We start from the raw sequence: 25,014 nt of genomic DNA, 5'->3' as shown, positions 1-25,014 counted from the left end.
ATTATTTTGGTTTATAACATATTTTGTACTTATATTTTTACCAACTTCCAGCCTTACATTACGAAAGTTTGCAACATATAAACATAACAACATAGTAATAGTAGTAGATAGTGATATGTGGTGATGGTGATGGTATACGAATCATCGTATACCATCACCATCACCACATATCAATAACATCTGTGGGACTTGCATGTAATGTCAATATTGCAAAGGTATTTTGAGAAAAATTCACTGTGTTTCGATCAATTATGAATCTTTCCTTTCTTGCGATTACAGATATATTCGCTTCCTATTTGAACTCATTATATAACTATTTAAGGTTGATATGATACCATATGAAATTTTAATATTCTATTTATACGACAACCCTGATCATAATCGATTTGACAAACAATGTACGCTCAAGCGCGGTATTAAAGTACAAGTAATTACAAACAAGCTTAGACATAATTATGATGTTTAGGTTTGAATAACACTAAATACAAAATTATCAGTATGGGAGGATACGACAGACAGATTTACACATTAATTTATAGTATGATCGATATAAGTGGAGATAACCTGGGTATTTTTTTGCTGTAGGTAAGTTAGTTGGTCCTATAGTATAAATAGTAATAATAGGTATAGTAGGAATCATTTATTGGATAACTTTATCTTAGCCTTGAAAAGATAGCCAAATAAAAGTTAAGTGGTTAAAAAGGAACTATTTATGTCTTTATTGCAGCTAACACTCGTTCCCCTACGACATAAATACATTCAGGGTCATGCGCACCCCTAATATGTTCCAATTTAAAAATATAACATTAAGAAATTCGTTTGCAAAAGTAAGCTGTTGTATATTCTTTATTCGAGAAAGTATGATTGAAATTTCCGTGAGAAGCATCTAGAAATGTCTTAAAAAAACAAGCTCTCGTTAGTTAAAAATAGATTCATTGACAAATAGTAAAAGTAAGCTCAAAAACATGCATATATAACTATCATAAAAATCTTGTTCTTTCAATGTACAGCAATCTGCAACGGTTTTGCAAATACCAAATAGTGTTGACGGATTTAGGACGATGATGAATTGATGATGATTTTATTTTTGAATTAGGAACTCAAAATCGTTTCAAAACATGGACGTAAAAGCTATAAAACCTGTTACACATATTTTTTTCACCTAATGTCCACAGGAGTAACCAATAAATTAACAAAGGGCAAGGAATTTAAAGTGTCAAGAAGTATCTATCATAAAAAAATAATACTACCTGCTATATGAATGAGATGCTCCGGTTATGTGTAAACGGTTAACATAAAGGTGATTAGTTGTGTCTGTTTACAATTTTTATATCAATTCACAAATAAATCAAATGGGTAATTATTTACTTTCCGTAGTCTAGGGATGTCGGAAATGCAATAAAGTATCGATATATATTGTATCGATAATTTTTGAATATATCAATATCGATATTGATATTTTTATTTAAAAATATCGATATATCGATATATCGGTGTGATAGGAAAAAAAAATTATTTGGCCTAATCTACTTCAATCATCTTACATTACTAGATAAATACTAATCAATAGACATCATTTTTAAATTTTTTAAATCAAGGACAACAATAAAAAATATTAATTATTTATTAATCAAACCAATATTTATCTGATACAGACATAAGAAAAACTCTTTGATTTACATGCTCGGCTGTAAGCCGACTTCTGTTATTGGGTACTGCGAGATTTACAGCAGATGCCACTCTCTCTGAGGAAACCGAGGACGCAGGCGATATCAAATACTTTAGAGCTATGTCGGAAAGGACTGGAGTAAAATGACGACAATCAAACCAGAATTTTGTAGGATTCTCTTTTCTGGGTATTATAGGCTGATCTAGATATTGCTTTAGTTCGCTAGGCATACCATCACAGGTTGAAAGTAAACTGGAGGTTGCTGCAGCAATATCTATCATAATTTTTTCATGTCCGGACCACAACGACGGCGAAGAATTTTCTGAATTTGGAATTATGGTAGTGGTTGTGGGTCTGAGTTCAGGCGAAAGTTGTCCTCTACGTCTATGTTCTAAACGTATTTCTTTTGACAATGCGGTTATTGCAGTGGAAACAGCTAGTGCTGAATTAAAATGAATACGCTTAAAGCGAGGGTCTAAAATTGTTGCTATAGCAAGATGTAAATGTCGCTCTAGTGGTTCTAGTTTGGCAATAACTAAGTTGAGCAAACTCTTCTGAACAGCAACACCAAATTCAGTGAAAGGTTTTACTTCTTCAAGTCCTTTCTGAAGTAAGTTTGCAATGGGAATCGCCAAACTAGAAGTCACGTACTGATCGCCGCTAATTTCTTCAGTAGCTTGCTTAAATGGGGTAAGCAATATTATCAGATCTCGTATGACACTTAACTCTGAAGAAGTTATCATATCAGGTGCATTCCGCCTAGTTGCTAAAATCTTAGCCACAATAGCTGATAATGTATTGAATCTTTCCAACATATCAAGACAAGAATTCCACCTTGTGCTTACTGATTGTATAAGTGTTAATACTTCTCCCTCTTTCTTTTGTCCCTCTTGTTCTGCTCGCAAATCGTCCATTGCGTTCACAGATTGTTTAAAATATGTAACAATGGCTTTGACACGATTGGCAATTTCAAGAACTGGTGCATTATCTCTTGTTGCGCCATCCACTATTAAATTCAGCAAATGCGCCATGCAAGGAATTCTTTTTCCATCTTCCAAAAATTTCTTCACTGCAGCAACCATGTTAGCACCACCATCAGTGGTAATTGATAAGATGCAATCCTTTTCTATTGTAAACTCGTCGGTAATATTTTCAAAGCATTCTTTTATATAATCAGCTGTGTGCGCCTGCAGGAAAGAAGACCAATATTAGTCCACTTTATTAAATTTATTATAATTAACTATTTATTTTATTTTTTATAATTTGATGCATTTATTTTATACTTTACTTACCTGATACATTCTTCGTGCTGTCAATGTCACCATCTCATGCTCAGGAGTGCAGTTATTAGCTGTGTTAAGAAAATGTGCTGTCACTACGATGAAACTTCGTGTCGAGTTAGTAAGAGTTAATATATCACTTGTTAAAGCAATATTATTTATCTCACTTAATTTTTGTTTTAAAATGGCTTTGGTAGTGGCGTATCGTTGTTCCATGAGGCCAGTTATCTGGAATGAGAAATGAATAATAAAATAACATTTAAAAATAAAAAGGATAAGATAATAATTTAATATTATAGTTCGCTTACAGTAGTTCGTGATGGAATTTTATAGCGTGGACAAATGACGCTCATAAATCTTTTCAATCCTGATTTTTCTACACAAGATAGAGGCATGTTGTCTTTGCAAATCATGTAGATCAAAGCTTGATTTATTTGGCTAGTTTTATGACCCCCTGCTAAATTGAGAAAAATAATAAAATTAGAACATCCTCATAGAACTAAAATGTAAACAATACAGTAATCTAATATAAAAAAAAAATACCTTCATAGCTTGAACTTCTTTCAAACATATCTATGAGTGTAGTCTGTTTCCACAAGTCTTTACTCTGACCATCTTTGGAGGATTCAGTCTGAAAAAAATTATTGAATATTTTGTATATATTTCATTACACTTGTCGTCATAAATAGTATTAAGGTTAAGTGAAAACACCAAAATTTTAATTTATCGATATCGATACTTTTAGTAATTACACATCATTAGTTGACTGGTTATTGGTTATGAACAATTGATATTTAGATTCTAAAGCTACGTTTGATCTTTCACAAATAAAATACTTACACCAGTATCATCGTAAATCGCAATTTCAGACAATTCCATGAAGTTATTTTCTATCTCAGCAGGTTTATTAGTATTGGTAATAGTTGAATTAGTAGACGAAACAGGTGAACTAGTTCTTGTTCTTGGTGTAATATTCACTTCACTTGACCTTGAGTTTTTATTTTTAAGTTGCAAAAACGCATGGTGATGCTTATTTTTAAGATGTGTAGATAAATTCGTCGTATTGCCACTGGTTTTATATATTTTCCCACACACATTACATGAAACGTTTTGTCTGTCTATTTTTTTGAAAAAGTTCCATACAACACTAGACATGACTGGAATGCTCGAATTATTTTGTTCACATACGTGAATTAATTATTGATTTAATTAGTTAGATTGTTTGAGAACTATAATCAACTCAAATGCAGGCAGAAATACGCTCGCGTTGAGGTTATAATACGGATAACAGACGGACGGATAGTTGAAGCACAGACACTGACACCGAAATGACATTGACAGACAGAGTTGCCAACTTAAAAGCCAACTTAAGTACCAAATTAAAACGCAGTAAATCAAGTCGACCAAAGACAAAAAAAATGTAATTTGTTAAAAAATGTTAGTATAAAAAAAGTATTCTTTTTTAGGATTTTTTAATTATAAAAAATATCGATTTTTATACCTTTTCAATACTCGTAATTTTATATCGATATCTCGATACATCGAAACATTAAATATCGCTCAAAAATATCGATACATTGAAAAAATAATATCGATATATCGATGTATCGATATTTTTTCGACGAGCCTACCGTAGTCAAGCTTCAGACAGCGTCGCGAGCGGACGATTGATTTTGATATTGGAGTAACGCGTATCACTGTGCCCGCGATAGTTACGAAAATGGAGTTAAATTTTATAACAACCCTTATAAAACACGATGTGAACCACAATGTGAAACAGTGTTTTAAAACAAAAAAGCCTTTCGGTGAGTTTAATTTATATTAATATTTTCAAAATAATCAAACTCTTAAAAGGAACTTTTAAAGCTACGAATCTTATTAGAACAAAAATTATTAAAAAAATAATAGACTATTAAAAAAAAAATTGAAGGCATTATTTGGTTTTTTACGTTATATTCATGTTAGTAAATTTTTACTGTATATAATAGTGCCATCTCCTATGAACATTCGAGAGCTTTTATATGGATGTCTATCGACGCTTTTAGTCGCATTCAGAGCAATCTCAAAAAACTTCTACTACTACAAACAACTCCTTAACACTAATTGGATGGGCGAAAAGTCAAAAAATTAAGACCTACAGATATTTAACTTTAAAATTGAAATAACACAAAAAGTAATTATATTTCTACTTACAATTACTTACTTATTAGGGAATTCTTTTATTTTACTCGATGTTAAGACACTATAAACACTCTTTATTGGGTTGTTTGTTCATTCGATAAGGAATCATTATTTATGTTAAATAATATTTAATAGCTAATAGAGATAACTGTATTGCTTTGATATAATTATAATGGAATATTGACTCTTTGCACTTAATGTTTTATGACGATCGGTATTAAATTAATACAATAAAATTAAAGACACGTTTATAAAATAATGAAAAAATGGAATTAGCAACAGATCTATAATTATAAATCATTAATTTTAAATCATTTATTAAAAAATCGTTAAATAAATTACTTATTTGTGTTACATCATTTTATTGTAAAATTAATATTAACGATATATGTCATATTCTAGTTAAAGGTTGAAATATGTTTTTTATTCCATTATTAAACTAGATATTTATGAGAATGTCGCTTAAGTTCAAGCTCTTTAAAAGCAATAAATTAAATTAATTGCAATTATAACGCCAGTTCATTGAACTTAAAATACTGATTGCACTTATTATAATCAAATACGAATAAACTAGGATTCACTATTTGCACGTAACGTTATCATAATTTACGTAGTAGTTGCCTAATTAATTTTAAATGATTGTGTTTTGGATACGTGACTCAGGGCCCGTGTCAATAATTTCGAGTTCTAAACATCTAAATAATGCCGCATCGGGTGTGTCTCGCTTCCCTCTTCTAGTGTGTACTATGTACCTAAACCGGTTATGGTTCTGATTCAATAAAGATTAAAAATTTGAGGAGTATCTAGTCCCTTTTAGATTTTTAAATCTTTGGCACCCATTACGTTTTTTAAAGCTCAGGTAACTCGTAAGTTAATTCATATTGAAAGCATTTAATGTTCTGGCTATTCGTATTTGTCATTTTTATTCAGAATATATTGTTTTAAAAATAGAAACATATATTTTCTTTTCATTGTCTGTCAGGAAACTTTCATAGAATATAATAAGAGTAAAGTAATAATAAAAATATATACCCAAGTATTAGTTATATAACTAGGAAATCATAGAAAAATATGAAGGATTTCAAAAAATACTCTTCAACGGCAAAATTAAACTGTATTCTCAAATTGATAAAATTGATACTTATAGTTAATAGTAATGTAATTCAATACATTGATAATTGTGTTATTTAAATTTAGTTATTAATTTCATTTATTTATAAGTATTAGGCGTTTTATCAACATGTCTATTGCAAAGCGATCAGCCGCCCGCATATAAAAGAAACTAGTAAGTAATTACTGATTCTATTCAATCCAATTCGTTCCCTGGTTTTACAATCAGATTATTTTGCCTTTGTCATGTAGCATGGAGACAAGAAGGAGATTTATTAGACAGTCGATGTTACAAAATATCGAAAATATTCATATTATATGAAAGTTGAAACTGTTGTGCTACAAATAAAATTATTACATAACTAAACATAAGTATGTTTTTTCTACAGATCATAAGTACCTATGATTCTAGCCCTCTCAATTATATTAAACTGTGTATCGTATACGACAAGTGCTGGTCATCTGGTACTATTTGACAAAGATAACAATTTCCTTAGGAACATTCATTAACAAAAACTTTGTCTCGTATCATTAATCATAGAATAAATATTCGTATTTATAAGTTTTCAGTTTAAACAAAGAGTGCAATCAATGCTGTAAGGCATAATATAGCGTGCTGTACGGTGTTAAATTATAGTTTTGAGTGTGAATAACATTCCTATTTCAGTAACTGACCAGCACTCATCTCCCTCACTAATATTATTGATATTGAGTTCCCTACTCACTTCTTTATTTTATTATAAATACAAAACCTTTAATCTTTTATGCGGCAACAGAGCATACTATGATGTAAGTTTTCAACTGACTTCAAAAAGAAGGAGGTTATCAATTCGTCTGAATTTTTTTTGCATAAATTTAAGGGCGCAGAGTGCGCAAACGCACGAAGGGAAAAGCGCGGTTAAAATTGCGTTGTATAATAATAGAACGAAAATCATACGAAAACGTTTATTAAAAAAAATTAACATTATTCAATATATTATGTACTATGTATTTAATAAATAATGGGCAACATATTATATCATGTACGTATATGAGCGAAGTTATCTTACTTAAATTAAAATATTATTCTATTAACTATTTTTGATTTTTCTAGGAACAAGCTGATATTTATTGGTGTTTTGGTTTTCTTAAATTATTAACAAACTCTTTCTTTTCAGTCAGCAGAAAAGAAGAAGTAATGGCAATCAAAAGTAAATTTCCAACTAAAATACCGGTAAGTAATCTCTAACAATAACTTATTTTCTGAGAAGTGTCTTACAGAATCTATAAATAATTATTTATTCATTGTTTTAGCTCATTGTAGAAAGATATCACAAAGAGAGAAATCTACCAACGTTGGACAAAACAAAGTTTCTTGTACCGGAAGACATTACAATGTCTCAATTCCTAGTGATTATACGTAACAGAATAAGAATAAAACCAAATCAAGTGAGTAGTCAAATTTAATTAATTTTTTTTATGCCATAAGTTAGTGGAGCGAGCATATGGGCTACCTAATGGTAAGTGGTCACCACCGCTCATAGACAATGGCCCTGTAAGAAATATTAACCATTTCTTACATCGCCAATGCACCACCAACCTTGGGAACTAAGTTGTTAGGTCCATTGAGCCTTACACTGGCTCTCTCACCCTGCAAACCGGAACACAATAATACTGAGTACTGTTGTTTAGCGGTAGAACATCAGATATTCTATCGTACCGATAGGTTTTAAGGAAATCGCAGCAAAAAAATTGCAAATGAGGCTCGGTTGTTTTTCTCAAAATCATATTAACATGTTAATATATACAGTTTCTACACACACACAAATATAATAACAAAAAAATACGAAATATTTCAAGTTTAAAGTCACCAGTCATAAAAATTGACAGAAGTCTATATTGGTGCTCATTATGTTGTCCAAAAATAGATTGTTTTTTCCAGAATTTAAAGACTTGCTATCCTTTTAAATATATTGCTATCTCTTTCTCATGCGTGGGAGAGCATAAAAATATTTTGAGTTCTTTCAAATACGATTACTTAAGAGATTACCCACAGTAGATTCGACACTTTATCGACTACCTCCATTACAATATTAGATTATATATTAATAGTTGTACTTTGTTTTTATGTATTATATTTAAAAATAATAAAATAGTATAATCTCTATTATTACTATAAATGTGAAATATGAAAAATTACTTTTATTTATTAACATAAGAATTAACAACACTAAATGCTTAAATATATATATACAAATATGAACTAAAACTAGTTACTGTATAAATCTTGACCGCGTGGAATGGTGGCAAGAATGCTAGCAGCATTTCCCCGTTGAATCGCAATTCCGATCCTCTGGGCTAAAAACGAACCAGCCCTCCTGTCACCAGTGGAGGCAATGAGGCGAGGTGTTATAATTTTGATGAAGCTTTTTGCACCACTAATGTGAAATTAGTTCTGTGAGTCGCTCTTTCACTACCAAACCGCTGAACCGAATTTGATGAAATTTGGTATGAAGCAAACTTGAACTCCAACAAAAGACATAGGGTTATTTTCTACCTGACACATGACAACAAACACCCTAAAAGGCGAGCGAAGCCTTGGGCAACTACTAGTCTAAAATAAAGCCAAAAATTGTATAAGGTCGCCGTTCCAAGGAATCTATCTAGTATCGCACATATTGACATCGTGTTGTTGTAGTTGTAGTTGTTTGCATGTTTTGTTTTTGTATATTAATTAATATTGTTGATCAATGAATAAGCACAGATAATAATAGTTACAAGTGATATATGTTTAAACGGATTCAAAAGGTTATGATCTTGATAAACAACTAGTAATAATTAGTACCTGAAAGTCGCATGATAGTTGACGCACGCGAGAAAAACATTTCTCTTATCTAAATCACGATTAAATAATCAATTACAAACAGTTCTAAACAAGAAAATAATTAACATTACTTATCAATATTTGGTGTAGGGATTACACATCTACTATATCGATTTACATAATAAATACTTGACAATTAAGCTTGAAATTATATAACTTTATAAAGTTTATGTGTTATATATGTAGATCATAGATGTTCATAATTTAAGTGTTCAGCGTTTAAATATACCACAAAGCAGCCGTTTTCTACATATTTGGCACTTGTGTAACACATACTTTCACATGCATTAAGTCAGAGTATCACATCAGACAAAAAAATGCATCCTTACGGTGTAGTAAACTGTAAAAGCTCCGAAAGATAAAATTATGTTAGCTGAAGTAGAAAAAAACAAATCGTCCCTTTTGTACCTCCCGCTGTCTTCTCTAAATTACTGTTCTCGTGAATCGTAAAATCTATGAAAATTTATTTTATAGATTTTACGAGGTGTACGGGTAAGTATTTGTGAGCCGAAATGGCCCAGATGTTAGAACGAGTGCATCTTGAACCATGGTTGCGGGTTCAAATCCAGGAAAGCACCACATAATTTTCATGTGCTTAATTTGTGTTTATAATTCATCTCGAGCTCGGCGTTGAAGGAAAACATTGTGAGGAACATGTGTGTTCCACCAACCCGCATTGGAACAGCGTGGTGGAATATGTTATGGCCAGCAGTGGGAAATTTACAATTTATAATTTTGTGGCTGTTGTACGGGTAATTAAACTAAAAAATATAACTTTAGCTGTATAGTAATTTAGTTTTTTTAATTACTAGGCTCTGTACCTGATAATCAACAACAGATCTATGCTGAGCATGAGTTTAACCATGGCACAAGCGTACGAGCTGTATGGCGACGAGGATGGTTTTCTTTACGTTACCTACGCATCTCAGGAAGTTTTCGGGTACCAAGATGGTAAGTAAATATGCAGAAACAAACTCTTCAGAACCTTCATCTCTGATTGTCAACCAATTATGTTGTGTGTCGTTGTGCGTTTGAAATGTGTAAATTTCAGCGCCAAAATGTAGGATCAGTTGTGATCTTTTACGGTCAGATGGAAAATTTACCCGCACGGCGAACTGTGTCTTTAAGTACCTATATAGATATTTTGTATATAGTTTATAAACAGAATATTTGTATAGGTACTTACGTTATTTAGGTACTTAAATTATTCTAAAATTGTTAGTAATTAATATAAAATTTTCACCACAGCTTCAAAACTAATAGTTAACATAATAATTTATTGTATTTGTACTCGCATCATGCGAAAATGCGTGCTACTAGTTTTAACGTTTATAATATGTATAATAGTATATAAAATTATGTAGGTATTCACTACCTTTTATAAAGACCCTTTTTAAAGAAAATAATTACATTATATTTAGCCATAAATATATTTTAGGAGTTGGCTTTACAGACTTGCAAAATAATTATCATAAAACTACATCTTAAAAAAAAACATGTTTCTTAATCGTTATTGTTTTTCACAGATATGACGGGATCTAACAAGGAAGTCCAAGTAATAAGGGACAGATTTCCGAATAAAATTCCGGTGAGTCAAACTTTGAAGTTGCCATTGAATATTCATACAATTATCATACATTTACTACTAATTTGTCAAAGATAATATAAGCATGGACCATAAAATTCATGTACAAAATAAAGTAAAAATAACATGACAAAAAGTTTGATCATATAGAAAAAAACAAGATACGTTATCAATACAACGATGTCATATCCATCCATAAAATCTATTTTTAAAATTATATGGTACAAAAGTTTTTTTTTCACTTTGATAAATATCTAAATATAACCCGTACCAAAACAAGGAGCTGACCTTAATGATAATAAAAGGTTTAACAGATAACACAAATGAACATGGTATTATTAAATTTCAATAAAAAAAAGTTTTTATATGACACAAATATTGATTAGATCTAATAACAAGCATATCATATTTGTATTACAAACACAGGAACAAAATTAGTAAAGAGAGCATGTTTTAAATTTGTATTTCCTTTCCTCTTGATGTAATTTTTATTTGTATTTCTTGTATATAGTTATTCGTCGAGAGGTACGCCAGAGAAAGAGAGGTTCCCGTATTAGGCAGGAACAAGTTCCTAGTGCCGCAAGAACTCACTATGTCCCAGTTCCTGTACATCATTCGCACTAAGATGAAATTAAGAGACTCCCAGGTATGTTTATTTTAGTAAATTAATTAGTTCAATGGGCAAAACAATTTGCTAATAGCTTAGGTCACTGTTTTGTGATACGACATTCAAGTCGTAAATAATTCGCAACAAAACCAGCTCAATTTATGAGTAATGACACATTTTTACAGATCGATATAAATAAAGACTGTTTATTTCAGTGTAATTTGTGCATAATTATAACAGAAACATTTTTGTTAAAGGCTACTCCATAAATACTACACCGAAAATATAACTGAGATGAAAAAATATACACGACTGACAATTTTTTTTTTTTTTTACGTATACTTAAAAAAATGTAGGAATTTCTTTGATATCATTATAAACCATATCAAAACTACATTTATATTTTCGTTAACAGTACCAAATTTCATCATTTGAAGTTTTTGAAAATTACATTTAAATATAAAAGGTGACATTTAATAATTCCTGTTAGAGCCCAATTGTTGTCTAATTTTATTAATTAAATGTATTTATCTACTTCTTTCTTCTTTTTGTATAACAGGCGTTATATCTGCTAGTTAACGACAAAGTACTCGTAAGCCACAGCATGACGATGGCTCAAGCGTATGACCAGTTCCGAAGCGCAGACGGATTCTTGCACATAACTTACGCCGCACAGCAAGTCTTCGGTTGAAAATGATGGTAAGTGTTGATTGAAATCAACTGACATACAAAAACAGTCTCTTCACTCAATTTGATCAAATTGACATCTCGATGGCCTCTGTTATATTCAGTAAAAATTAAAAGAAAATGTCCAAAGATCTTTCCCTGCTTCGCAAAATATTCCATCACGCTCCTTAACCGTGAAACGTATCACAAGAAAATCTGTCTCATATTAAAAATGAGGCCAAAATTTCTGATGATTTTACATACACAATAATGACAATATAAACAAATTAAGCACCTAGAAAATTGTAGCCTGCACTGATTTTAAAGAATACTTTAATGTTTTATTTATATGATCTTGAATTATATATCCAATATCATATTAAACTTAAAGCATTCATACATTCGGAATCGTAAGGCTTAACATTATAACATCTTTAGTAGATACTTGATTAGTACTTACTATAACTACGTACCTAACATTAATAAATACAAAATAACGAGAATTTGAAATATGAAAAATTATATTTTAAAAGAAATATAGGTACTTATGCGCAAAAATCATAGCATTCTTACTTGCATAAAAAACGCACTCTTAAACCAAACATAATATATGCATAACAAGGTCAGTAATGTGTGCCTTAATTAAAAAAACTAATTAAGTAAACAGGAACAAGGACTTCCTTTGCAAAAGTCGATAATAAATGTTTACATCCATACTCGACACTCTCTCGACATATATACATACATACAACTTTTCCGTCGCTACTATAGTTATCGTTTGCAAAAAATAGCATTTTTTTGAACCTCAGAATAAACATTATAACATGAACAAATTATAATCAGAATAACCCAAAAATATATTTTAATAAATCAGTCATTACATGTATAATGAGTTTAGTTTAAAATTAAGAAATCAATCTCAAGAATATCAAGTCTATAAATTGAGTTCGTAAATATTAAAGCATTCGATTTTGCTTTCGAAGACTCGACGAAACTTCGAGACGGTTCCATCCTAATAGAACGTTGCGTCGTTCGGAAACAACCTCGGGCGCGGCGCGACGACCGCGAAATGATAGGCGAATATCGTTTAGTAACAATTAAAAGTTTTCATTGTTGGCTCAAGACCATTTATATTTAATGTTACCTATATATAAAATACTTACATATTTAAACACCTAGATAATCGCTTATAACATAATTTGAAATATATTCACTAATAATATCAAAATAGGTACCTACTAGAAAAACTGTTTATCTGAAAAAAAAAATCAAAGAAGGTATTTAAAAAACAGTGATAGTATTATTTAAAGTACAGCCAGAATATTACAAAGGTAAATTAAAAGATATTGGCGTGATATTGAATAAGATCCAAAATGATCTGTGATATTAATAATTCGTAAAACCATGGCTTGGTAGTTGTAAGTTGGCGAATTGCTATCAGAACTTTCGAAGTAAAATTATAGTATAAAACTGTTTGCGTATATAATACTCTTCCTCCCATTGAAGTATAGGTACAGTTTTGATTTATTAGTTTGTTTTGATAACGGTCAACTTACAATGTATAAAGAAAACATGCTCACACCAATATGCCTAGTACTGGTAAGGAAGAAAACATGCTTATTATGTTGTACATTTGTATACGTCATTTTATGCTCCACCGATATCTTAACTGCTATTAGCTGGTTTATCTCTTAATTATTAGTTTAGTCATATGTTTCATACATAATAAACTTTCTAACTTTTGTTGGAAGTTTTTCTTATACATTTTAATGACAAAATTAAGGTTTTTATTTATGTCATACCATTTCCATTTGTATCTAAAACTTCCTTAATTATTATCTAACAGAACTACTGACGAAATAGTTTAATGATGAACGTAGATTTAAAAGACTGCGGATCTGATTCCTTGTAAACTCGAATGATTTTCTATGGGCTTGACTTTAGTTCATAATTCATCTTTCGAGATGAAATAAGACTGTTACTTTAATCACACTAGTATATAGTCGATATAACCTTCAAATTTATCCAAATTTCATGCAACATCTGCAAATGTTACCAATCTGATGATTCTATTTTTAATAAAAAGCAGCCTGTTGTCAAGGAGATAATTTAAAATGTATTGTCCATTTAGCATTATCACAAAGGGTGATTGTCCCCACTTTAATCGACATAGCAACCGGAACTATTAAGTAATGTTATACTATCGCTGTAATATTAGCACTTCTATGGTATTATTTTTTCATGTTTCCATGCAACGGCCATTCAACTTTTAGAAATTAGAGATAAGAAATTTCAATGTCATACAGTTGTTTTAGGATGTTTCTTTTTACAAATCTGAATCGCAGTACTATACTAAACTATACTAAAGTATGCTGAGTTTACTATAACGAAATACGTTTCGAAAATTCATTTTAGCAATAAATAACAATTATTGTTTATCTATTATTATAACGTTATATAACGATTCCTAGTAGTTAGGCATAATTTAAATGAACTGAACTTTATCAACAAACTTGCTAGGAAGTACATTTTATCTCATTTCGGTTGCGATGCGAAGTATTGCTACCCACAGCTAAATCTATAATAGATTTTCGTGACATCGATTACCAATTTTAGTGTAAGAATAAGTAATTATGATGTAGGTATATGATAATTTATAAGATTAATTAGTTAACTAATATTAAAATTACTTTTAACAAAATATGTGCATATTTACTTCAATTTTATCCAATTTGACGATAAGCTTTTAAATTTTAGTAATATTAGTAAATGTAGTAAATTTGTTTTTGTCTAAATCTTATTGTCTTTGAATAGGTATATCGAGATCGTTCTCGGCTAAGTATTAGTGTAAATAGTAATTAAACGAGGAAATAAGTTTATAATGGTAATAAAACTAAACTGACTTTAAAGGTTTTATAAAAGTTGTCATATAAATAAAATAAAAATGGAACTCTTCAAAAAACTTATTATGAATTATAAATATAGGCTATTTATTAAATCAAAATAGAGAAGGTCACGGACGATAACTTATCTCTAATATTTCACTAAACGTCTAGAAATGTATAAGCTGGCTTTATTTAGTCGCCGCGGACACAGTTCCTGGGCCCGTATTATTCCACGGCACTCATCAATAAATTATTTATGTCACAATAATAACTTTATCTCGGGTCGCGTACACAAACAACAGGCCGAGGAGCGAGGACTTGATAAGAGCGATTTATGTCCTTTCTTCTATCTACAGCCCCCCAAGGGCTGACTAGGTGATTCATATCTGTCAAGATGCTCCTAACGACATACTTATATATAATGTACTAAACGAACGAATATTTGAAGCTAGCAACATTGTATTTATAACCAAATGTAAATATCGTTTTTAGTCCGAATTAATCAGTAAAACATTTAAAGTTATATGACAACGATGTTTTGAGAACTATAACTTGAATAAGCACTACTGAAGTTAAATAATAGTCCAATGCGGATTGATTGTAGAACTAGTAGTGGTAGTCAAATATTTAACTTCTACTCTACTTCTTGGTCAAAATTATAAATGATAGCAACGGAATTAAAAAATATTGCAACTATATAAACTTACATTCACTACAATAACTGCAATAATAAATAAAAATAAATATGCTATTGTCGTGCAAAAGGATACAACTTACATCATCCCATGATGTAAGTTGTATCTTGAATAGATTGATTGACAAGACTTAACCACGAAATAGAATCCACACACACACTTCTATACTTTATTTAACCCTCCATCGATCTATCTATTGCTCTTTTATTTATAACTTATGTATTTTTTTTTCATTGTAATTGCGATGGCAACACTAAGTGTCCTGTCCAATAGAATTATGTTATGTTGACAATTACATACCTAGTTTTGTTTTCAAAACAAATTATTTATATTTTCACCCTATGTAAAAGTCCGCTTATTCTATATCTAACTCTATTAAAACCATATTATTAATTACAGGTCACACCACACTTCCTGATCTTGCGAAGATATGAAAACTGGCATTTAATTAAATGATTCTATTTTAAAGACTGATAGTATTTTATTTTTGTGATAAAATTAGCATGTAGGATTTTAAATTATAACCATTATTATATTTGGCTATTTCGTATATTTCAATGAGGCCGGTTCCAATTAAAATGTAATTAAATCATGTTATTGTATTTTATTATCTGTGTACTTGTAGTGTTTTTTTATTATAATGATTATAAATTGTGTCATGTTCGTTACTTATGTTATTGTATAAAATTTCAATTTATAAGAATATTTATGATCTCAAAAATTATTAAAATTATATTGGTGCCTTAATTTGCCCTGTTTTAGAAATAAGAGTGGAAATATTTTTATATAATTATTGTAAATAAATAAATAGTTTGTTATATTTTATAATTAAGACGCTATTTAAAAAATGTGTATCAACTTATAAAAGTTATTTAGGAGTATATATAAAATTATTGTTCAGAAAAATATCCAATGAATTCAATTGTTTTTTATTAATTTAGCGTAAATTAGGCTTAATGGATACAGATTATACAATAAATATTCTTCACTCTAGAATGTGTTTAATTTCTCTCTGGTCACTCAGCGGGCGAGATGTTTTGAGCAGCGGCGACCAATGTATCGTGAATATCTTTGGCATACGATATTTGTAGCCGAACTGTATTCAAATACTGCGGGTAGCTCAAAGTTGTCTCCTGTAAAGATGAAAATTTTAAATGTTATTAAATTATTGAATTGTAAAGTATAAACTAATAATTATTAACAAATGTATTTAAACTCGTTAAAACCAAATCTACTTAAACTTTCATCTGATCTTCGAACTTAGTTTATGTAATTAACTATGCGTTACATAATAACAACTTAGATCTTTCCCGAAGGAAACATGATTTTTGATTAGTTTTTTTTGTTGATTTAGATAAAAAGAATTGTCGGTTATTGTGTTAATAAATTTCAGATAAATTTTTTTTCTCGATAATGGCGTTAAAAAACGACAAACCTACAGAGAAGCCATTTACACACCATTTACCATTTACACACAAGAAGTACTTTTAAAATAGTTCTTAATTTATTAGTAAGTTTGATACATTTATAAGCAGTATCACAGCCGATATTAAAAAAATGTGGTGAAAAATTAGTCCAACTCCGGACATTTTCATTTTGAATGTAATCATTACACAACTTAAATTCAGTGTAGTGAATTGGAAGCAAACGATTAGTGAATTTATATTTTTTTGTCTTTTAATTGATAATTCATCAAGTATAGATAAAATAAATGATACAAGTACATATATCAATTTGAAAAAAAAAGTATGAAAATAAATTAAGATTTGTTGGGTGGATGAAAAATTTGTATGGCCAAATCTATTATATCTAAAACAGCATCCATAACACGTTTACATAATAATCTGAATTTAAAAATGAAACATTGTATACCATCGACATAAAATGTGCTTGTTTACAATAACTAATCAGTTATTTTTAGAGGCAGTGTTGGTCACAGCAAGCCAAAACAAAACTGTTTAGATAAGAAATAATAAATGATATAGTAATATTATAAATTAGAAAGTAACCCCGCCTGTCTGTTGCGCTTTCACAGATAAACCACCGAATCCAATTCGACATTTCACAGGCAAACATTCTCCTTGCTAACGTCACCAATGATCCACAAACCTTGCGAACTATGACGTTACGTTCCTTGTGCTTGTAGTTACACTGGCTCACTCACCCTCTATTCCGGAACACAACAATACTATGAATAGCTAGGCGATATAATATATGATGTTTGAGTACCTATACAGACAGGCTTGAACAAATCAAGTTTTTTTTAATTGGTAATAGGTTTTATGTATGACCAACGATACTACCTATTTTTCCTCTTAAATTCTTCATTAAATCAATATTAAGTATCAATTATTATGATATCAATTGGAGAGGAGGCCTTAACCCAGCAGTGGGACATTTACAGGCTGTTACTTTACTTTTTTTATGATATAAAAAAGTTAAGTTAATTGTACCTTAGCTGAGCTGATAAAAACTAAGAAATACGATTAATTATATCTTATTCACTACGATTAGCTTTGTAACTGTGAATGAGTATGAGTGTAAATAAAATAGAGAAAGAATAACAAATCTACCTAATACTTATATAATGAATCAAAATAGAGTGTCTGAAGAATAAAACACAATTAAAAAAAAATATGGTATCCTTTCTACATGTAAATAATTAAAAAAAACGGCAGGAATGATTGATCTTTTTAAATTAATTCAGAAGTGTCAACGCTATTACATACATAAAATATCAGAAAACACAAATATTCCATAAAACACATCTGTACAAAACACTTTATTTTTAGATTGGAGTAATTAATAAATGGTAACAGTGTGTTGTTTATGGACGTGTACTATATTTTTAATGCTGACTGCGCAGGCGTCACGGCGACGCGACGGTCACAATCATTTAGTGCAAGGATATAAGGATTTAATTACCGATATTATTTGTTAAACACTTATAAACAAAAAAACTTTTATCGGCTGAAATGCGATAAATACTTTAAAAAAAAAAGAGTTTTATTAGTTTCTATCAAAATTGAACGTCAATCGATGTATCGACACAACAAATGTCTAATTAATTTACCGGAGAACATATTGCATAGAACTAGTATCGTAACAATGCCTATGATATTGATAATAATGATCATAATAAGGATGTCGTGCTAGCCAATTCCCTTAAATAAGTTATACCTACAACAACAACAACAGCCTGGAAATTCCCACTGCTGGGCTAAAGGCCTCCTCTCCCTTTGAGGAGAAGGTTTGGGACATATTCCACCACGCTGTTCCAATGCAGGTTGGTGGAATACACATGTGGCAGAATTTCTATGAAATTTGTCACATGCAGGTTTCCTCGCGATGTTTTCCTTACCGCTGAGCACGAGATGAATTATAAAGACAAATTAAGCACATGAATCAGCGGTGCTTGCCTGGGTTTGAACCCGCAATCATCGGTTAAGATGCACGCGTTCTAACCACTGGGCCATCTCGACTCTGTATACCTACAGAGCCCAAAATATGTGTGCATACAGCACAACAGACAGACCGGAAATAATAATCAATATCAAAACTTAAAGTCAAATTCATGACATAAAGTTCCGATAGAGTTTTATTGACCCGACACCGGTTAGAAGCCAGACATTATGATCTACAACCTTATCTATTTATAGGTCACGGCGTATAGGTAAAACTGTAATAAATACACAAAGGTGAATGTGAGGTCTGAAAGTGTCTTGAGAACTTCTGGTAAATATTCTCTGTTCTAAGTCCGGCTTTATACTTAATAAACTTTCCACGGAACTTTCACAAAATAAAGGAAAACTACAATCATTTTAATAACTGCTTATATAATCAATACGATTAAATAAACAAAATAACATAATAAATCATTTACAAGATAAATGCGTCACGTACTAAAAACATCATGGCGCTAAACTATTTGAAATAGACCTTAGCTATAAATATCGGTATTTTTTTATAAAAAAATATAAATTCTGATTCTCTATTTGAAATTAGAATTTTAAGAGATTATGAAATGGTACGCATACATTCCTTAGGGTTTTTCATTTAACAAAAAGTTACGATTGGTCGTTATCGGTTTATCGTATCACGAAATATCTTTAATATTTAAAAAATATTAAAATATAACATGGATTTGTCAGTAATCCCGATTGGTAGCCCTGTTTGAGTATGACCGCTGTTAATACATAGCTACGCAAATAGACCGCGGAAGCCTTGGAGATAATAATATTATTTATTGCAATATTTTATAACACTTGTCGATAATCGATGTTGTTTAGTATTTGTAAATATGTTATAAATAAGTACATGACATTTTTACTTTAACTGACATTTGGTAAAAAATATCCACTGTTTCATATTACGTGGCCAGCTTGTAAGAATAAATTATTTTAAATATATGCGTTGTTTCGTAAGCGGTAGGTTATACACCAATCCCTTAACAGCAGACACTAAGCACTTAAATGTAGGGTTGATGCAAGGCAGGCCGCCGAAAATCTACCATAATTTTGTATAGGAACTTTAAAATGTAGTTAATTGACTAATCTTTAGTAGTCGTATTCTTACATAGACCATCTTCAAATAGATAGAAACCCCAATGAGCTTTAAGCTCACTCTAGAATTCGGGGAGCCAAAAAAGAGGGACACAATAATGGACCAAAATCTTCGACGCAATGTTTACGGCAATTGCTCTTCAGGGATAGGTGATTGTAAATATGCGAGTCTGATCCAATACCACTCTCTGGATCAGTGGTGGTACGATTTAACAATGGCTCAGTGATACATCTCATATCATGCTCAACTAGTGATACATTCGTTCGGGTTTTCTGATACAACGCCTCAGGTGGCTTCAAACGCTCATCTTCATCCATAGCCGCAATTGCCAGCAACCAAGTTACGAAACGTCTTACCAAAGTAAGGGTTATTGGTATTGGCCCTTTTACCAGGTCACCGATATTATTTCATAAATTAATTATAATCAGTTTTACATACCTGGCTTGTTGGTCCTGAATCCAATCTCGATGGTATGACCGTGAGTGGAAGGTAATGAGCAGCTGACTGCGCTTGTTGTATGCAAGTTATTGCCGTCCTCTGGAAAAACAAACATAAACTAGTGTTACAACAAAAACAACAACAACAACAGCCTGTAAATTGCCACTGCTGGACTTCTAACCACCGGGCCATCTCGACTCAACTACTAGTGGTAATCATTATTACATTAAAAATTATAACATTATTGAAATTATATAATAGGGAAGATGCGATTTATTTTTGTGTTAATTTTAAAGAACTCCATATAGGATAAGCTATAAGTATTTTAAAAAACTAAAACACTGTAATGTACGTCAAAAAATTCGGTTTCAAAATGTCAATTTAAATATTCGCGGATCATTATTTCGTATGACGTCACTCCTGTCTGTCACTACTCACTAGCCCTCTGATCGTACTTGTCCTCACTGGCTTTCATACTTATGTATTTATTCTCGACCTTTGAGATACTTCTTTGTAAAAACTTACAACGTACTATCGATACTCCGAAAAAAAGCCGTATTGACGTATATTTGGTGCCAATATGTTCATCCACTTCAACAAAGTTTTCAAATAAATTGTTTTTGACTGGACTTTCTGACACAAAACTGATTTCAAGTTAAAAAGAGATGATATAAACCTTGCAGTGGCCCTTCTTTTATAATTGTTTAACATTTCTTATAAATATTATACTTGCATGTTCCCTATTCTGATATATCTATTTAAAAAATATATGTGTTAAAATTGCCTTCCCAGCGAGTATGAAGGTTTCAGGACCGCATTTAAATTGAAGGACCGTTTTATATCTAGGGATTCAACAGGCTGTACGAACTTTGCCATTCGCAAAACACTAAGATTTTTTATTACAGGAGCATTTTATATAAGAACTTTAAATAATTATGAAAAGCAGGATTATAAATCGAGTAAGAGGTTGCGAGTTATAGTACACTTAAGCAACAGATTAATAGGAAGGAAGACGAAGGCTCTAATTTGCAAAGCTGAGATAATTAATTCAATCAGACTCAAACTTATCAGATAAAGTCTGACATGATCCGATCGGATGTTATACTATCTTAACAATGGAGCTCTGCGTGGAATTGATATATAAATATTTATAAGTTATCAGAAAGCAATACACTGCCTTCAGATTCATAATTTGTTACATTAGGCACAATAAAAACGATATTTGGAATAAGAAACACAGTCAAAAATCAAAATCAAAGTAAACTTTATTCAAGTAGGCTTTTACGAGCACTTTTGAATCGTCATTTTACAATTAAGTGAAGCTACCACCGGTTCGGAAAGTAGATTCTACCGAGATGAACCGGCAAGAAACTCAATAGTTACTCTTTTTCAACATTTAAAAAATACAAAGTCAAGTTAGTTAAATACAATTATTTAAATTAATATATCCTGCTTGAAAATCAACAGTATTGTATACATATATAATTTATCGCTTATAAGTTACAATAGCTCTGTATTGTAAATTCGCATTAAGTTTTCGCTCAGATAAGACTCTTTTGTCTTTGAAATGTAGCTTTACACATATTTTTTTATTATGTAAAGACACCTCATCAATAAAGGAATAAATAAGGCAGAAAAACTCATTTACGCAATCGTACGACATATCGCGTCAATGTGATCGAAATATAAAGCTACTGCCACACTTGATGATACATGTTATATTTTAAAATCATTTCATATTTTATAATCTATACGATTAAATATTAGTATAACTATTTCATATATATAGATAGAGAATAGATTCCATTAGAAAGTTGGCACATAAATTCTTTTTACATTGTTTTTTGTAATCGATTACTACTAATTACTAAAATTACTAGATGGCGCTGCAGTTTATCAACCAATCGCTTTGAGAACTGGCATAAATTTATGACACGGAGATGACACAAACAAATTTAATAAATAGCTAATATTATAAATTTCTGTACAAATGTAACAAAAGCGATAAAAGGACCTTCCGTAATTATAACTAGAACTTAACTTAAGACAATGGATGGGGGAGATGTTTAAGTATCACATTATCATTATTAAGTTATTGCACTATAACCTCAGTGACAATGTGACCTTTTAGTCAATGGATCATAAATCTGCCAATATGAGTATAGGAAATTAATTAAATTATTATTTTATGGCTATATAAACTTCTTAGAATACTTAAAATCTTTTTAATTAAATAATCGCATTTACGTCATCCTCCACTTAAAAAGTGTAAACAGTAATGTAGGTTAAAAAAAAAGGTTATTCTGTTATTTCAACTAAAGTCTGAGTGTATTTACTTTAATAGGCTATTTGAGTGGTTTTTAAAATCCATTTTATATTATTTAGTAGAGGTTAAGGGACCCAGTAAAAGTTGTTTTTTTATTTCCAGTACATATTTTCCAAAAATATCATATTAAAAATTCCATATTTAAATAACGCGCGAAAACGCTACTTGGACAATATGGCGCTGCAATAGGGTCGGTGACGTCACTTTGCTGTTTTTTAATCTGTGGTACATATAGTAGAAAAGCAAGGTTTACAAGAAAGTGACTTCATCATAAACTTGGCCAATGGCGTTTTATGTCACGTGACAAACGTTTGAAAAAATGCATTTTTATTTATTGATTTTTGAATAATTTAAGTATTATTTTCAAGTTTCGTTAGTAAGTAACCATTTTTAAACTCATAACATACACTGATTACAATAATTCACAATTTATTTTTCGCATTTTCAAATAGCCTATTGTCTATACAAAAATATGCAAATAATATTATACCCACAAAAAAAAATATATTTGAAAGTAGAAGTTGCTAATGCAAACAAAGCCTTACCATTAAAAGTACATTGCTTGTTATTTGTTGGAGTGATAGAGTCAAGCAAAGACATCAATGATAAGGGTCTATAATAAGTAATTCTGATTGGTTGCCGGGTCAATAAGTTAATTGTTGCACTAAGATGAATTCAAACATATGTTTACTTGGTTTGTTACATAGTAACACTGTAGGTATATAAGAAAACTATTTAGAAATTTCCAAACGATCATTACAATTAGGTGACAGTTTATAGGATTATCAATGTTGCTTTCACCTGATCACCTGATTATAACAAGATGACATGCCTCGGTCATTTCAATGCCATTTTATTGGATATTAAAAGGTATTTATGGATACTAGTAGTGTATGTAAACATTACTTACTACATAAAAGCTTTTTCCATATTGTATTATATTTTCTATCACATAGTATATATAGATATGTAATGGATGGTAAAATATTGTCTCTTATTTTAAATAGATTGTTCTACTTTTTTCTAAAGCATTTGTTGATAACTGACAATAAATATATAAAAATTAAGTCTGTTGTGTTTTGTTATTAGGATATTTGTTTGTTAAATACATTACTAATACTTGATATGAACAAAAATCTGTCATTTACTTACCAAATGTAGCTCCATTTGATCGCAGAGTGAGAAGAATTCTTCCAAATTTTTATCAAATCTTGGCACCGGATTGTCCATACCTTTCCTGGTGATCAATATTGCATTTATTAAAAAGAAATTACAAATAGCTGATTTCATTGTTTTTTTTTTTAATATTTCTAAAAAGGAATAAATTGTTTTTTCTTTTATTTTATGTATAATTTTAGAATGCTTACTGAGTATTTGAATCTATGTTGTAATTTTGATGTAGAATTTGTGCCGCTGATTTCAATGTCATCTGTAAAAATATAATTATGTTATTTAATTAATTGCAAAATTTGATTATTTTTTATAATAAGCTTGAAAAGCAAAATGTTCTTCAAGTTAGGATTACTAAATAGGGTTCCTTCTTTTTATAAAGCAACAAAAATATAACTCAAAGTCACTTTGAATGAACTCCTTTTCAAAATTCAAGTGTGACTCCCACCGAGCCAAGATTATCCCTTTTGGGGACATTGCAGTACTGATATTACAGTACTAAATTATAATGCTCTAAATAAAATATCTTACTTGCTCTCTTTATATAATTTCTGCTTGTATTCTTCTGATATACTTAAAGATATATTTTTTAGCATAGCCTATCCATTACAATTGAATTTAATTTACTAGATCTACTCACAGGTAAGGATTCACGTAAGGAACCCATCAATGTTTTTACTTTCGATATATTATCCATCTTATCCTGTTGAGGCTGTTGAGGCATTGCTGGCTGCATTTGTTGGGGCGAAGGCACTGGCATAACTGATACTGGCAATTGCATGCCAACGTTAGGATTAGCACCTACTGAATTCATTGGCACGTGCATATTCATTTGATTCATGATGTTGGTGTATTTTGATATTATTTTAGAAATCCCGTAATTGCAATGTTTTAGTATTTTTGTTTTGACTTAGAACTTCAATGTCAATGTGACACGACACGATAAATTTTAATTTTTGACGTTTCGTGGTGCAAT

At 30.5% G+C, this 25,014-nt stretch overlaps 3 protein-coding genes across 3 annotated transcripts; 1 reads left to right on the top strand and 2 right to left on the bottom strand.

Annotated features, from left to right (window-relative positions):
- Positions 1-1,606: 1,606 nt before the first annotated feature.
- On the bottom strand, positions 1,607-4,505 carry LOC124538743 (E3 SUMO-protein ligase ZBED1-like). The gene is made up of 5 exons (XM_047115923.1): positions 3,790-4,505; positions 3,493-3,580; positions 3,258-3,406; positions 2,962-3,177; positions 1,607-2,856 (listed from the first exon to the last, which is right to left on the bottom strand). The coding sequence occupies exons 1-5, from the start codon at positions 4,102-4,104 to the stop codon at positions 1,627-1,629; spliced, it is 1,998 nt and encodes a 665-aa protein (XP_046971879.1). The 5' UTR covers positions 4,105-4,505; the 3' UTR covers positions 1,607-1,626.
- A 91-nt stretch (positions 4,506-4,596) lies between these two features.
- On the top strand, positions 4,597-16,392 carry LOC124538741. Its single transcript, XM_047115921.1, has 8 exons — positions 4,597-4,754; positions 7,398-7,453; positions 7,534-7,668; positions 9,916-10,054; positions 10,630-10,691; positions 11,200-11,334; positions 11,855-11,994; positions 15,941-16,392. Exons 1-7 carry the CDS (start codon positions 4,670-4,672, stop codon positions 11,984-11,986), a joined length of 744 nt encoding a protein of 247 aa, XP_046971877.1. The 5' UTR covers positions 4,597-4,669; the 3' UTR covers positions 11,987-11,994; positions 15,941-16,392.
- Positions 16,393-16,454: 62 nt separating this feature from the next.
- Positions 16,455-24,985, bottom strand: LOC124538742 (mediator of RNA polymerase II transcription subunit 29). Its single transcript, XM_047115922.1, has 5 exons — positions 24,679-24,985; positions 24,236-24,297; positions 24,021-24,105; positions 20,543-20,641; positions 16,455-16,674 (listed from the first exon to the last, which is right to left on the bottom strand). Exons 1-5 carry the CDS (start codon positions 24,877-24,879, stop codon positions 16,558-16,560), a joined length of 564 nt encoding a protein of 187 aa, XP_046971878.1. The 5' UTR covers positions 24,880-24,985; the 3' UTR covers positions 16,455-16,557.
- Positions 24,986-25,014: the final 29 nt, after the last annotated feature.

This window comes from Vanessa cardui, chromosome 21 (assembly GCF_905220365.1).
Source record: "Vanessa cardui chromosome 21, ilVanCard2.1, whole genome shotgun sequence".
In the NCBI taxonomy this organism is placed as follows: domain Eukaryota; kingdom Metazoa; phylum Arthropoda; class Insecta; order Lepidoptera; family Nymphalidae; genus Vanessa; species Vanessa cardui.
This window is presented reverse-complemented; position numbering and strand designations above follow the sequence as displayed.

Excerpts from the sequence above, each read along its gene's own strand:
- LOC124538741 (XM_047115921.1), top strand. The coding sequence starts at position 4,670 with ATGGAGTTAAATTTTATAACAACCCTTATAAAACACGATGTGAACCAC. Across the intron at positions 7,454-7,533 it reads AATTTCCAACTAAAATACCG|CTCATTGTAGAAAGATATCA; the intron begins GTAAGTAATCTC and ends TCATTGTTTTAG. Across the intron at positions 10,692-11,199 it reads GATTTCCGAATAAAATTCCG|TTATTCGTCGAGAGGTACGC; the intron begins GTGAGTCAAACT and ends TCTTGTATATAG.
- LOC124538742 (XM_047115922.1), bottom strand. The coding sequence starts at position 24,879 with ATGAATCAAATGAATATGCACGTGCCAATGAATTCAGTAGGTGCTAAT. Across the intron at positions 24,298-24,678 it reads CCTTACGTGAATCCTTACCT|ATGACATTGAAATCAGCGGC; the intron begins GTGAGTAGATCT and ends ATATTTTTACAG. Across the intron at positions 16,675-20,542 it reads ATTCAGGACCAACAAGCCAG|GAGACAACTTTGAGCTACCC; the intron begins GTATGTAAAACT and ends TCATCTTTACAG.
- LOC124538743 (XM_047115923.1), bottom strand. The coding sequence starts at position 4,104 with ATGTCTAGTGTTGTATGGAACTTTTTCAAAAAAATAGACAGACAAAAC. Across the intron at positions 3,178-3,257 it reads AAATTCCATCACGAACTACT|ATAACTGGCCTCATGGAACA; the intron begins GTAAGCGAACTA and ends TTCTCATTCCAG. Across the intron at positions 2,857-2,961 it reads CAGCACGAAGAATGTATCAG|GCGCACACAGCTGATTATAT; the intron begins GTAAGTAAAGTA and ends TCTTTCCTGCAG.